The sequence below is a fragment of the Gordionus sp. m RMFG-2023 genome, chromosome 3 (assembly GCF_954871325.1).
Source record: "Gordionus sp. m RMFG-2023 chromosome 3, tfGorSpeb1-WG-v2, whole genome shotgun sequence".
NCBI lineage: Eukaryota > Metazoa > Nematomorpha > Gordioida > Chordodea > Parachordodidae > Gordionus > Gordionus sp. m RMFG-2023.
In genome coordinates, this window is record NC_088777.1 from 45,027,126 (window position 1) to 45,043,741 (window position 16,616).

Below are 16,616 nucleotides of genomic sequence, written 5' to 3' on the forward strand. Positions count from 1 at the left end.
TAGCCGTGTCTAATTAATACTAAAAAATTTTTATACTCATATATCAAATTGGTTCTATTATGATCAAATACTTAACAATAATATTTTTTTATGCAATTTATATAAAGCAATCATAAAAAATTATATATATTTTTAAATAGGAGTAGAAATAAATAAATTTTTTTATATTGTTCATTTTTATCTTTCAATTTTACTTATATATTAAAATCAAATAAATTTGTAGCTTTCATATTTTAAAAATATATTAAATAAATTATGTTATTGGTTTTTTTAACTGTTATTTGTTATTTTAATAATTATCAATACTAAAAAAAAAATTATTTCAAAATCTTTAAATTAACCAAAGGCGGTAGGCGTCTTATGTTGAAGCTACTAAAAGGGCTAAGAGAAGTAGCAAAAGCATAAGATGAAATATATTAGATTACCATCACATATAAGTGTTTGTGCTCGATGCCCCCCCCCCCGAAAAGATGAAACAGGATAAATGAATGGAAATAAAAATAACGATATTGTGCAGGAGTGTCTTTGTGGTAATTACCGATACATTAAATTAATTTAATGAACCATGATAGGTAAGGTGTTATAGAAACATGGTTTTATATGTATCAGAGTTGGCTATATTAATCTCCGATAGAATATAAATGGGGAGATGGAGGCGAGGGTATTAAAATGGATATCAGAGGTGTTAGTAGAAAACACCATAAGGCGATCTTATAAAAAATCTAAACGTGGTTTCATTCAACACAAAATAGGTTGCAAATAGAGTAAAGGTCGTTTGGCCGTACCAAAAGAATAGAGTCGAATAATATAAACAGAAATAGTCAAAAATTGTAAAGAATATTTGGAAAGGGGTAGAATATTCTAACTTAAAGGGTACAAGTTTTTCTTTAAAATTTGACAAGAAGTGGTTTCCTCTTCTGAATATTTTCAAAAGGTTTGCTCCGGTTTTTAAAAATTATAAAAAAGATTCTCGTTGAAAACTCATTCAATAAGCAATTTAAAAGCCTGTCGAAATATTTATATACTAAATAAATCCTATAAGATGCATAACTAATTTTTTTGAACAATATATTCAAAATTAATTCAATACATATTAGGACCATTGTTGGTTTCTTGAAAACTTTTAGAAAAGTTCCAGTGTCGGAATATTTTGCCCACGCAAACGAGGTAGCGGGTGGAGCAGCGGTCCTGGGCCGTCAAAATTAGGCTATTTTATGGGCAACCGAATTTTGCTTTTCTTATTCCTTTTAAAGTGAGTTGTAATTTAAAAAAATATAAATACTATCGAAGTTATGCTATAAATACTGTTAACGCTACTTTAAATAAAATAGCGCGCGATAGCTATTATATCTTAAATGTAGGGTAGCATTTTTATAGGTATTTTAAAAAACATGTCTACATTTTTTTTCCCTTTAAATAAAGGTGGGCAAATAAATAAAATATTACAGCCCCAATTATATATATTTTTTATAATTAATATATTTTATTTGCTTTTAAGAGAAGATGTCTCAACGTTTTCATCTAGCAAATATAACAACTTTTTTTCCACCAAAAACATTCTTAGTTAGACTAAATCCTCCCTCAACTGGAATACTGGATGAGATAGGGATATTAAATTTTATGAATAGTGTTTTTTAAGAGGGAACTATTTAAATATTGCGCTGATGTGAGGTGATCAAAAAATTTGTTATATATATAATCAATTTATTTTATCATCCTTATCATGAAATAGTTCGAAAACCAATTTTCTTTAGAAAAATAAAGGGTAAAATGCATATAAATTAAATCAAATTTAACTATTTCCGAAACTTATTCAATATAAATCTCAAGCTACCCATCCTTGTTTTGCCTTTTCCTAAATAAAATATCTAATTTAAATATATATATATCAGAGACATCTTAAGAGGTACCATTTACACGGCCTGGCCCGAATTTAAAAAATATTTAGACTCTCCCGGTTCGAATTATTTTCGGTATAATATATTTTTTTAATAAAGTATAATGGCGATTCGTAATATTCGGCCCGGGTCCGGTAGTTAAATTTTTTTTTTATTTTATGTCAAGTCTGTACGTCTCTGATATATATATTTAAAATTATGAATAAGATGTCATCTTCCAAAAGTTGAAAGGATTTGAAAAATTTTATTTTTCGCAAAAAATTTACTACCGGTAACTAATTACTTCAACAATACTAATATTTACTATACTATATTGCATAAATATTACCTACTTTTTATTGGGACATTTTTTAATGGGACCGCCAAATAATTTTCGGTCCGGGACTCCAAAAGTATAGCACAACCTTACTTAGATTTGAACTGGCTCCACTTCAAACTCCGTATCTTCCTTCAAGTATACAATAAAATCTGTATAATTTGGGCACAGCGTTAGGAATAGTGTTGTTAAATGGCTCGATTTTTTAAAATGGCGAATTCAATTATTTAGTCAGAAAATTATTGCCTAAGCCTCAAGTTGCTAATAGGTATTCAAACCTTTGTATCATCCACGAGAAAGATCTTCAGGTTCGCTTATAATTTTCTGGATTAAATATCAAGTTTGCCGTTTTTAAAAAATTGGCACAAATCGAGCCGATTATCAACACTAATTAGTAGTGTCGTTAAACGGCTCGTTTTGAGCCGATTTTAAAAAACGGCTAACTCAATATTCCATCCAGAAAAATATTACGCAAGCCTGAAGATTTTGCTCATAGAAGGAACAAAGGTCTAAACATATATTAACGAAATCTCGAGGCTTAAGCGTAATTTTTCTGGCTAAAACATTGAGTTAGCCGTTTTAGAAAATCGGCTCAAAATAAGCCTTTTAACAACACTACTAATTAGGACCAAGATTTTTAACTTAGACCGTAAATTACCAATACTACTGGTAGTTAATAGGGATTGTGGGACTAAATCTTTATCAAGAGTTGGCCGAATTATAAAGAGCTCAAATTCGACAAGTTTTACTATATAAAAAAAAAATTTAAATCTTCATTATTTCAATTTTATGGTATTATGCCTAATTCTTCTTAATAATTAGATTTTGAAAAATAAAATCCATCCATAAGATTTTTATTTAACTAGAAAAAATATTTCATATATTGCGGCGTCCAAAATCTTTTTTGGAGAATTCGAAAAGTTTTTAAACTTTCAGAAGTTTGAAAAAATTTTAATGTAATCGTATGTTAAATTTTTAAAATTTTCTAGAATTATATTTTGGTCATTTTTGATTTTTATATTTAAAAAAAAAAAGAAGATAATTTCTTATTTTCCGATAAAGTTTCATTACGATCTAATTTTTTGATATTTTGGACATAGCCTAAGAAGGTGAAATATCATCTTTACTCTTTTAATATTTCCGCCTATGTAAGATTAAACCAGAACTAAAATAAAAATTTTTGCATTTTGATCAGAAATTTTATATTTCACTCTATAGCAAAATGTAATTAATTGTTAAATGACTAAATCAAATATTATTAATAATAATTTATGCAATGTTTGTTATACACGTAATTTATGTATTATTAAGAATATTTTAATGATTTTTTTTATTTATAATTCACTTATAAATCCATGAAAAATGACAATACTGTCTTATAACCAAAATTGTAGAAGTCAAAAATCTCATAAATCTTTTCAACATAATCATACATTGTACTGACCTTTAAAATCACCTTTAAGTATATATTATCCAAAAAATTTAGTCAAAAAACAACTATTAAATTTTTTTTATGTCATTTATACGCGATTCACTTTGACAATAAAATTTGACAACTTAATTTATAATATATTTATTTATACCTTCTTTTTTTAAAATATAAAATATAACGAAATATGCCCTTTTTATTTAAGTTAAATTTAATTTACAAAATTGGGATTTTCAAAATTTTTTCTTATACGTTATAAATATATGTTTTAATAGCATTCATTTTTTAGAAAATATTAATCAGAGACCTGCATACCCGGCCTGGCTTATACGGGCCGAGCCGTATATTTTAAATAAAATTTTTAAATCTCCATTGCTATCTATAAAAATAAATAAAATAATATAAAACCGAGCCGGGCCGAAAAATTATTTTAAAATAAATCCAGGCCGGGCCATGCAAATGGTACCTCTGCATGTGTCAGTTATTAATAATAAAAACCTGAAGAAAAAAAAATAAAGATTCATACAAATATATTATGATCTTCACAATTATTATTGTGAACTGTGCCAATAAATTAGTAAAACAAATTCAAAAATAAATAATAAATATCGTGAATCGAGATATAAGAGTAAATTCATTGGTCTGCATAGAAAGATTTTACAAACAAAAACAGTCCATCCATAAAATAAAAACCTCAATATTTGGTCGAAAATAGACACATGTCTAGGTCTAACACGAGACTCGTAAATACCTAAGTCTAGCCCAATACAAAAGAATCTGTATTAAGTACCCGACCATCTACAGATATTCATTCTTAGTTTAAAGTTGTGATTCTATTTGCAACTTATATTTTATTTCTATAATATTTTTACCATGGGAGAATATGGAAATCCTTTACCGTCTACAGAATAAAATTTGTGTAGATTTATTGTGTTAATACTTTGAATTAATTGTTTTTTTATATATTTAATAAATTGAATTTCATAAATTGACACAAAAATCTTCTAAGCAATCATTTAAGCTTATTGGAAATATAGATGAAGGTGTGGAAGCACATTCGAATGACCTGAACCTTAGAAATCTTTCCTATATTAGACAATTGAGATATTCGAGGCTTATGTTATAACTATAACTTACCAAATGGCATAGTGGCTATAAACGAATGGATCGTCATATCCATGCTTGATGAGTAAACGCGTTTCTTTTTTTATGACGAACGCGTTCGTTTTTTACGTTCGTTAAATTTTAGAAAATATTTTTATTCATTTTAAAATAAAAAATATTAATTCAAATTTTTTTAAGAAAATCAGTTGTTTTTATCACAATGTGCAAAATTATTTTTTCACTCAATAGTCGAGTTATAACTTCTTTTTTTTTTGTGCTGACCATGACTAGGATAAAAAGATTATTATTTTATAGACCGAAATATTTATTATTTCATTTACCTCTTACAGAAGAAGGTCGATATTTATATTTGGGGTAAAATATTTACATAAAGAAAAATTACAAATTAAGATTTTCCCACCCATTTAGACTAGCATTATCGGGATCTTTATGACCAATAATGAAAAAGTTAGGGGTTGGGGCCCAGCTAAAATGAGAGATTTTTAGAGAATCACGTTCACTTTATTATGGTGAATACAACGACCAAAGATTTTTAAGCAAGCGAGAACGACCAAGGATATCGATCCGACGTACTGCAACTGTTACAATTATGATATAAAACCAAGCCTGTAAACAGGCGAAAAATGGGGTATAATGTCAAAATCTACTATAACAACAACGCCCTGTTGATGGGGAGAAATGGTGGCAAAGGCAACGAGTTTAATACTCTCAATGACCATCTTCAAGGCTTAGTCTTTCTAAATAAAAAACAAACAATGATAATCCCAATTCTACCATCTTGTTTATATAAAGGCGACTAGGCGAATACCAAAAAGGTTTTAGCTAAAATTTTAATGAAAAAAAGGGTAGTTTAATTAGAGGGTTCGAACAGTAAGAATAAGAGCAAATTACAGATTTAGTCATGAAATGAAAATGTTGATGTTTTTTAATATGGAATAAGGAAATAATTTAAAATTGAGTAGACTTTCATGAGATAGGGAGAACATAAAATTGTCCAATTGAAATATAACGAATCAAAATTTTGACCCCAGATTGATATTTCACTTATGATAAAATTTTTATTAAGTTTTTGAAGGGTTTCACTAAATATGATTAAGCTATTGAATAACAATAACTAAAATAAAAGCTTTAAATTAATTTGATTCGGAGATATATAACATATTTAATTGGGGGTCCCTACAAATCCTACCTTTTTCTCTCGTGTTATATTTTCCCATCTTTGGATATGGTAACTTAATTTGAGACCTTATTTGAATCTTTATCACATTATTTCTATCGCGAACTCCAAAAAATACATATGAATTAATATATGTATTATGAAATATAGCATAAAATTAACATAATGGATAATGTTAAGAATGGGCAGTATTTTTCTTTATTTTTAATCTTCCATACATCATTCCGTTCCTTCCTATCTTTTTATTTCTGCCTTCCTTTCTCCCTCCTTTATTCAGCTTACTGTTGCTTTTTCACTTCTTTTCCCAATCTCCTTTTTTTTTAACATGGCTCTTAAATTTTTATAATTTACAACCTTATTTTTAAAATTTCAAAAACTTTTTAAAAAAAATATCTATTTTCAAATACAAAAAAAATAAATAAAATAATTTAACTCATCTATTAAATAATGTCACATAATTTTAAGCACAAAGATGAATAAATCAGACATCGCTTTAAAATTTATCCTTTTTCATCTTATCCCTTTCTTTGTATAGTATTTTTACCATACCTATAAAAGATGAACTTTTTAAAAAAATTTATAAAATAAAATTGTAATAGCTATTTATTTTTAAAAAAAAATGACAAAAGTATTTTATAAATATTTGTCAAGAAACGCAAAAACATTTAAGAAATATAATGATGGTAATAACTAATAACACATTTTTTTTTACAAGCCGAAGTAAAGTTTATGATTATAGTATAGAAAAAAAAAATATATATCTTAAATTAAGTTATAAAATAAATTGCTATAATTATTATAAAGTAATAATTACGAATTTGTCTAATATACTGTAAAAAAAAATTATTTATTTTTTATACCTCGAGGTCGGTTTATTTCGCCATTTTTTTTTTTACTTTACCGACGAAAAGATCAAAAAATAAGGACAATAATACTAATATGTAATAAAAAAAATATATAAAATATTTTATAGATGAATGCGCCAGAATTTATTCTCAAAATATTTAGGGGTAAAAAAGGGGGTACATTAAATATTTATTTATTAAATATGCTCATCATCATTCACTGGTAGCAAATTTATTTTATCCACACTGCAACATTGTTCAATGTCGTGCCATCTGCTGAATCAGGTAAAGAAAAAAAAAACTATTCTTAAAGATAGCGGGCCGATGCATGAATGGAATATTCAAAACAAATTGTTTTTAATATAGTAAAAAAAAAATGTTATGATACTCTTTTTTTATGAGATATGACAATTAAATTTAATTAATAGCGTTCGAAGGAAATAATGATGACCATAGCCATCAAACAGGCCCTTGCAAGCTAGGCAGGGTCTCTGGGTCGCAAACATTAGACTAATTTATTAAAAATTAAAATGTATAAAATAAACATAATATTATCTAATTCGGTCATTTATTTAAACTATAAAATAATACTCCATTCATATTCTAACCGGCTCATTCGCGAATGGAACCTTGGTCGTTAATTTTGCCAAATTCATCTGCCATCGCGAAAAGTCTTAGAACGGCTCTGCATTGCTGTTTTCACCAATGAAAGAAGAGGAAAAATGTAGGAGAATTTTTTATAGAATTGTTTTGGTTCTCTAATAAACTTAACCTTTAAGAGCTAGGAATTGGGGGTAATTAATAATATACCTTTCATAATTTCATATAAACGATATATTTTTTGAAACTCTAAAAGATTTTCATTTACAATTTTTAATTGAAATGTCAAAAATCACATATTCTTAAGAATTCTTACATCAACAGCAACACCCTCATAATAAATAACATCTTATTTAATTTATTCTATACAATGCCTCAGATTATTAAAGAAAAAATGAGCATTATCATCCGAGCCAAATGGCTATCAGAGATGAATTTCTCTTTCTCTTATTATTTTTTTTTAGTGATACAAAACAAATTGATCAATTGAAATATAAGATTGCATTATTAATATTATATAAAAAAAATGATTCATTAAACATATGAAAAAAATTGAATTTTAATGATGTTACATTTAAATTTTGGAAAGTCTTCCTCGTTGTGTATTGATTATTGTTCTTTAATTGAATGAACTTAGATAACTTATACTTTTATTTATTTTTTTTAACAAATTCGATAAAATTATAAGGTTAATATTTTATTCTCATGTAAGTGTAAAATATTATATAATGATAATATATTATAAATATACGATAGGGGAAGACAAATGATAAAATATTAAAAATATTCACCTTATAATCTCTTTTTTATACACTTAAACTTAATGTTAGTAATAATGTATTTTTTTTAAAAAAAAAAATAAATACTATATTTTATAAATAATTGACAAAAGGAATATTTAGCTTATGAAGAAAAAAAACCCATTTAATACAAAAATATATTAATTTTTTTTTAATAGTTATAATTAAAATTTAAAATTTTTTGGCATAAATTTTCTTTCGTTTCCATTTTATTTATGGTACTCTATAAACTTAAAAATTTTATACTATTTATAAGTGAATCATTTCAAAAAAATGTGAAATTTAAGAATGTACATCAATAATATAAGCAAAATTAAATAATCGTTAAAACATTATCAGAACTTTTAAGCGTCATCTAAGGAATTTTTTCTTATATGTTAATGGTATGATAATTTTGAAATCGTCCGTAATCTTAAAATTTTTGCTAATTCTTTCGGCTACCGTATTATTTTGGTGCAATCTGATATCCTCTAATCTTAAATGGAGACCTTATCTATATAAATGTCAAAATACAAGCTGGATTTACACATCTAGATTCATACCACTAAATTTACTTTCAACCCTAAAGTGCAGTTACGGAAAAGATAAATTAGGTTTAGGTTGGACCATTTTTGCAAAATATGAGCGTTGCTATAATCCCAGCAAAAGCAATTCTTCTATTGGATTTAAATCGTCTGGTGGGAACAACAGCAATCAGTTGAAATCAAATGCTAATTCCGCCATTGGCGATAATCCATTAATAGGACAGGAAAAGTCTACGTCTTCCAATAGGATTGATCCGCTCTACTATAATAGATACGAGGAAAATGATTATTCAAATTTTTCTAGCACTGTCTCATCACTCGAAGATACATATTTTACGGACGAATTATTCGTGCCATCCTCAAAATATTATCACCCGTCCGATAACCTAAATGACTCCACGAATAGTATTACCAATTTTATACAAAATGTAAGCGAAAGGAAGAACATTTCCATTAGAGATTCATTATCTTCACCCAACCAATCAGAATTGATTAACAACTATACATTTATCATTAATTCTGCTTTTTCCGATCCAATGATAACCTTCGCCCAACGAGGTAAGTACCGAATAATGATGGACTTATTTCCAGCCATCAAAAACTCTTTTCCTCGCAATGATTATAAAGAAGAGAAATTATTTAACGCCGTAACTATAGCTACCCATAGTACTCCCATGTATTTATCTCATCTAGTCCCCATGTCTTCTAGTTGGCAGGGCCCCATTTCTGTCGCAATTTATTGTCCTTGTGACGAAGATTTTTTTATTTGCGTCAACACAATAATTTCATTGAGAGTGTGTCACAAACCAGTCTACGATTACGTCTCGTTTCACATATTTTATCACGCCAATCACGAACCTTTTTACGATTTGCAGCAGTTACAACTACTGAGGAACAAATATTTGAATAATATATATGGTTTAGAAGAAAAAATATTGTGCCCGGACATAATGGATCATATAAAACAATTTGACAAAGATACCTATAAATATGGTAAAAAATTGACAAATATTTGGAATTTTCGGCAAAACTTTATGAAATCAGAGATGAAGGATGATCATATAAAAGTTGAAACAAACGACGAATTAAATCTATCGGATTTTAAATTGTACCCAATTAACATGGCGCGCAATATAGCCCGTTTAGCTTCGAAAACTCATTACATTTTTACTTTAGACATCGAATTTTTGCCGAGTAATAATTTGATGTCGCTATTTTTGGATTTTATTAGAAATAGCGTTCACGATTACAAAATGGATAAAACTAAGAAAAATAGAATTCAATCCGTTTTCCCGAAGTTATCAGGCCAAAAAAATTCTAAAATGTCTAAAAACTATATTTCCAAACTTCCTAAAGTGTTCGTAATCCCTGCCTTCGAAGTAAAAATGAATTATGAAAGGCCACAAAATAAAACGGAGCTTTTGAGATTATTGAAAACCGGGATAGCCATCCCTTTTCATCGCAAACGCTGTGCCGCATGCCACATAATTCCTAACTTCAATAAGTTCTTACGAAATACTGGCAATGGTAGCTTTTTGGAAGTTCTTTCAATTACAAAATGGATACCACCTTACTGGGAGCCCATTTTTATCAGCTCTAATCAGGACCCGCTTTACGATGAACGTTTCAAGGGATACGGTCGAAACAAAATACAGATGGTAATTTAGAATTTAATCCCAATCTAACACCATAATCCTCCATTGTCTATTGCTATTCTTTTCATTTATTTATTTTAGCGTATTAGTCAAAATACCTCAATCTTTCAAGAAAATTTTGTTCAAATTTTTAATTGTGTGATTTATTCAGAGTTTGAAATGAACGCTTTCTTAAAAATAGAAAATGAAGATTTTTTTAATGCTTTCTTTTGATCAAATTTTACTATTAAAATTCCAAACTTTTATAAGTATATCTTTTGTGATTTTGATATAAAAAAAAGAAATCATTTATGATGAATTCATAAATTAAAATATTAATTTTTTTTGATTTACTTAAATAAAAATCTTCAAATTTTATGATTTTTTTTTCATTTTAAATTCTGAATTTATTTGATATGATATTTATGATTAATTTTAAAAAAAGGAACATAATTGGGTTTATAGTTGTTAACGCTCTTTATATAAGGGAGCTCTCCCGCTTCTATCATTGGAAAAGGAGGTATGGATCCGGAAGGAGCTAGCTCCCCTAACTAATTAACCGCTCCTTTTATTTTTCTTTATTTAAAAAAAATAATATAAAGTTACACAAAACAAAATCATAATCAAAAAAATTTATAACCTTTTTCAAATTAATTTTTTAGTTATTTTTAAAAGTTAGCAAATTTTCTAAATTTGAATCTAATAAACAATTACGCCTCTCAACATACTTGTTGCAATATTGAACAAGCGCACAAGAGGGACCAGACATCAAAGTGTGCTTACCTTCAACACGTTTTAAGTCTAAGATTCGTTGCAATGATTTTGAGTTGATCCAATTGAGCTGTTACACTCATGAAAATTGTTACATTAAGATCCACCTCTTGTAGAAGAGAAATAAATTTACTGTAGGATGGAATTGATTCGATTCAGTATCTTCTGCATCTGATAACAACACTATATCGTCTTCCAAGTGTTTGTGATTTTAAAAAAGGGAATAAAAAAATATAAATAACCACTCGGATCAACATTTAATATATAAATAATTTCATAAAATTAACAGAGGAGTGGCATTCCTCTACTCCATCCCAGAAAAAGAGATAGCTCCATTTCCGACTCTCGACTTTTGAAATATAGCCGCTTTTTAACAACTCTGATTGAGTTATAAAGAGTAAAAAAAAAGATTGAAAAATAATTAATATTTATCTAGGTTTGATGGTAATCAATTAAACTTTATTAAGGTTAGGACAAGGGTATTCGCTGGAAATTAAATTCTTGTTTGTTGAATTCATATTCAGAAATTAATTTTTATTATATCTATAAATAATAAAATGCTGCCTCTGCACAGTTTTAAAAATAATCTTTCAATATTTTGTATTTTTGGATAAATTTTTATTGAGCACCCCCCCCCCTCCCCTCCTTAATAAGATTGAATTGATCATATCTCTATCATTAAAATACTTAGTTATAAATATCAAATAATTTTTTTTATATAAAATTCTAGCAAAGTTTTACTTGAAATATTTATGTACATATATAAGGTAAGAATGGCTTAGAAGAACCATTTTACTCCTGGAAGTATATTTACAGATTTTCTTTTTTTTATACATAAAATTAGTGTTACGAATTATGCCGAGCTGACTATCTATTTTATGTTCTGGACGGAGGTTTCGTATCCCATCAAGGAATATCGGTCATAACCAAAGAAGAAATCAAGGCTAAAATGAAAATAACGCGCAAAAACAATTTCTTATTTAGGAAATTTAGGCACGAAATCAAGGACAAATATGGGCCTTTGTCACAATCCACCTGCGAATACAAAGGCTACAATCGCTTGTCGCGTAAAGCTTCTTTGATATCTGGCAGGGCTAAGGGCACATTTGTGATTAATAAGGGCGTGTTGATAAAACATGGAAGTGACACGAATGCTTCCACTATGATTTTTCACCCGAACAAAGATTCAAAGCCAAAAGAGTTACTCAGAAACGGCAAGATACAAAATAATATTACCACCTACATTTCTAAGGGAAAATTAATTAAAGCCTAATATTATTATGGGGGGTTTATCGTAACGCGGACGAATGATAATCGATGAAAACCTTGTGATTCTCGTAAATGCAAATCCTGCTTATATTTGAGTCTTTACTTTATTTTTGAGTAATTTTAATAATTGATTATGAGAAATAGATAAAGAAAACTGGACAAGAAAAATTATAAATAAAAAAAATGACTCCCCGATGATTATTATTCTTTTTCACTCGTCTTTATTTTTTAAACAATATCGTATGCAAATTGCTGGGTTCCATGTCACAAATAATTTATATTAGGGGGTTTTTATAAGTTAATTTATTGAATATATACTCTTTAATATCGTGTAAATTTAATAGGGCCTATGTGTAAATAAACTGTTATTTAATTTGGGGGGGGGGGGGGGTTAACTATAACTCGTTGTATTTTGAAGATCAAACAAACATTTCTATTTGTGGATCGATGCCTAGAAAATTTTTTTAAACCATATTAATGTAAATATATTACTTTTTCTAAATATATCTTTGATTTATTTATCATATAATCATCAATTTTTAAAATCTCTAATAAAAAATGTAATTATCAAAAAAAAAAATTCATAACAATTTGTAATTTCTTTGATGGGAATTTTTTTTCCTTGCCGCTTTATTAGGAGTTTTTTCCGGGGGCTATTTAGGGGGGAGGTGAGTGAATTCGTATTTATTATTTTCCATTTTATAATAATATAAAATTGAACATCAGATAAGATTTTTGTTAAGAAAGATTTTTTGGCAAGACACGTAATATTTTTTGCCCGACCTAGCCTATAAAATATTTTTCACAAATTGTCAGGCCTTGCTAGTAATAAGTTTTATGAAGAAAAATGTCATAAATTTGTCATATTACAAGCTTAAAAAGGGCAAAGGACTGGTTCAAAATTGATGCAAGTTCTTTGGGTTCGGTCTCAAATCGAGATCTTATAAGATTCATAAAAAAAAATTTGACGAATAAAAAAATCCTATTCTAGATTCAAGAATTAATATAATTATAGAACCTAGGATAGATTGAGCCCAATTATATTTCTTTAAATTATAATAAGAAATAGGCTGTAATATTAATCAAAATGGGAAGTATTTTAAATTAAATGGGAAAAATACAAATAATTTGGTAGGAATTATAAATTATAAAATTTACAAAACCTTAAAAAAAATTTTAATAGAAGATTTTGGCATGTTGCATAATTTTATAAATATTCAAAGAATTCCTTGAAGAATGGAATAACTTTCGATGGTCTAGATTTACCTTTTTTATATGTCAGAATATCAAGTTTGCAAATTAAAGATCATTATGAATATGCAAGAAATTGTGATAGAAATCGCTCGAAAATGAGAGAAATACTCTTTGAAAAACCGTCCGAATAGAATTTGTCCAAATTTGGGTACCATTTTTGGAAATATAAATAAATCTTCTTGTTAAAAAAATTGGTAAAGATGTTACGACGAGGGATTTGAATCATTATTTTTATTACACATTGAACGTTTTTAAAGAATAAATTTATAAAATAATAAAAGTAAGTCAACGTATAAAAGAATTAAAAATAAATGTCAAGCTTGTTGCTTGTTTCTAACGTTCTCTCGTAATTAGCTTTATCTCTGTAAACGATTGACGATAATTGGTAAACGATTAACGATTGCTTTTAAACGATTCATCATTGCTAGTAATAGTTATCTATAAATTCTAGTCTCTCTTTTTCAACTTTTGTTTCTTCTAGTATCAGCATGAAAATTTTGACCATTTATCCTAATTGTTGCTCGTTTCTAATTTTCACTTGCAATTGATTTGCTCTTTTATCTCTGTAAAAGATTAATGATTGATTGCAAACCATTCACGAATTCTTGTAATGATAACTACTGATCGCCGACCTCCGTGTCTTCTAAGACAGTTTGCTTTTGCCGAGATATTATTGTTCATTTATCCTAACTCTACCTAAAATATACTATTAAATCGCCTTACTTCTTTCATAATTCTGAAATATTTTATCAAAAATTCTCATGATTACTTTACACCTAAAAATCACTTAATTCTAAAATTTAACCAAAATATCTTTTTCCCTTTTTGTGTCATTGTGCATTTATTTTATCATACTTTATGAATTTTTACACGCTTAAATTTTTCCAAAAGCAAACCAAATTTATTGTCATTTTTACAATTCATTTTTTCGTTTTTTTTAATAAAAACCAAATTTATTGTCTTTTTTACTTGTTTTAATAAAAACCCAAATTTATTGTCTTTTTACAAAATACTCTTTCGTTTTTCAATAAAACCCCATATTTATCGTCTTTTCTACAATCAAATCTTCATTTTTCAATAAAAAGCCAAATTTATTGTCTTTTATACAAACTAATATTTTGTTTTTCAAGAAAAACCTCAATTCATTGTCTTACAATCTAATTTTTGTTTTTAATAACAACCCTTTATTGACCTTTTACAATCTCTTTTTTTGTTTTTCAATAAAAAGTTTGTTTTTTAGAATCGAATCTTTCGTTTCACCCAAAAAATAAATCAAATTTACTGGCGTTTTTGCAATCTAATCTTTCCTTTTAAAAAATACCCCAAAATTTATTGTCTTTTTACAATAACTGTTTTCATTTTTCAACCGAAAAATATATTGTCTTTTTACCATCTCTGTTTTCATATTTCTATAATACCAAAATTTTTATTAACAATTCTTTATCAAATTTTCAAACATCAAATTTTTTATTTTCGCAACCTTTTCAATTCTTGTAATTTTTTAAACCAATCTTATAACTCTTATCGATCATCTTATCCTTTAAAAAACTAAAAATTTTGCATGGTCTATAATTTTAAATTCTGTAACAATAAAACATCCCATATAATCTCATAATAACTTATGAAAATTATATTTCAGTCAAATTATTTTAATACATAAAAAAAAACATACGATAACCACATATGCAATTTATATTTCAACAAATTATTTTAATGAGCTCTTAACAAGAATAATAAATATCTAATTCAATATATTTACCATTTTGATAAATTGAATAGTAGTTTATTAAACGACTCGATTTGAGCCGATTTTTAAAAACGGCTAACTCAATATTTTAACTAGAATAATATTACGCAGGCCTGAAGATTTTACTCATAGATGGCACAAAGGTTTAGACATCTATTAGCGAAATCCAGAGGCTTAGGCAATATTTTTTGGCTAAAATATTGGGATTCTTCTGGCTAAAATATTGAATTCGCCGGCTCAAAACGTTAACAACACTATTGAATATGATAGTCTAATTTAAGGATATCTGGCGATATTCAGGAGAAAAAAAAATTTCTATACCTCTTTATAAATATATTCCAGAACTACTCTATCCAAATTATACATGCGGGACTAAAATTCACTAACATCCCTCTAAATAGGCTGAAATAATGATGTATTCTATCGCGGTTGTTCAACTTCATTATAAATAATATTATAAAAATGATATTGTTCAGATCGGAGTTGATAATTTGAAGTTCTCGCTTTTGCTGACGCACATCTGATGCCCAATACATCTGATTCCCAATACACTTAAAACAAAACTGAGGAGTGCATTTTATACTTTACCATATTGGAACCTATTATTTGATAATGTAGAAATTAAGAAAGTCATGAGCCTAAAATATCTAGGGGTGACTCTTGTTACGAAAGGAAGGGCGGATGAAGATATTAATATTAAACTGGCCATGACCAGATTTAAGTATTACTCATTTATTAAGATTTAATTCACCTGCCAACTATCTATCCCATTGAAGATAAGACATTTCACTTTTGTACTCTCTGCTCTTTAATATGATATTGAAACTTGGAACCCAGCTAAGAACCATAATAATAAAGCACAATCGTTTATCAAAAAGTGCCTCCGTTACATTACCAAAACCTTTTATATATATATACACAATACTTTTCTAACTTAGTCTAAGAAATGTAACAATACCCCTATACACCTTATGGCAAAACTTATGCAATAAAGCATTCACCAAACAATCTAATATAACAAGCTCATGACAGAGTACTTCCGGTCGAATCTTACTGGAAGCATTTTATTTTTTATAAAAACAGCTGATTTGGATTGATCGCTAAATCCTTAGATAAATCCTCTATGCTGAAGACAGGTGTGAATTAAAAAAATGCTAGCCACAATATATGACTAACTTACCAACGACTGCCAACAAAAAACGAACTTAGGTATACTAACTCATGTCT

The 16,616-nt window shown here is 27.5% G+C and overlaps 1 protein-coding gene across 1 annotated transcript; it reads left to right on the forward strand.

Moving 5' to 3' along the window:
* Positions 1-8,575: 8,575 nt before the first annotated feature.
* On the forward strand, positions 8,576-12,540 carry LOC135927027 (uncharacterized). Its single transcript, XM_065462963.1, has 3 exons — positions 8,576-9,978; positions 10,069-10,372; positions 11,964-12,540. Exons 1-3 carry the CDS (start codon positions 8,576-8,578, stop codon positions 12,390-12,392), a joined length of 2,136 nt encoding a protein of 711 aa, XP_065319035.1. The 3' UTR covers positions 12,393-12,540.
* Positions 12,541-16,616: the final 4,076 nt, after the last annotated feature.

Excerpts from the sequence above, each read along its gene's own strand:
- LOC135927027 (XM_065462963.1), top strand. The coding sequence starts at position 8,576 with ATGATAATTTTGAAATCGTCCGTAATCTTAAAATTTTTGCTAATTCTT. Across the intron at positions 9,979-10,068 it reads GATTACAAAATGGATAAAAC|AGTGTTCGTAATCCCTGCCT; the intron begins TAAGAAAAATAG and ends CAAACTTCCTAA. Across the intron at positions 10,373-11,963 it reads GTCGAAACAAAATACAGATG|TGTTACGAATTATGCCGAGC; the intron begins GTAATTTAGAAT and ends ACATAAAATTAG.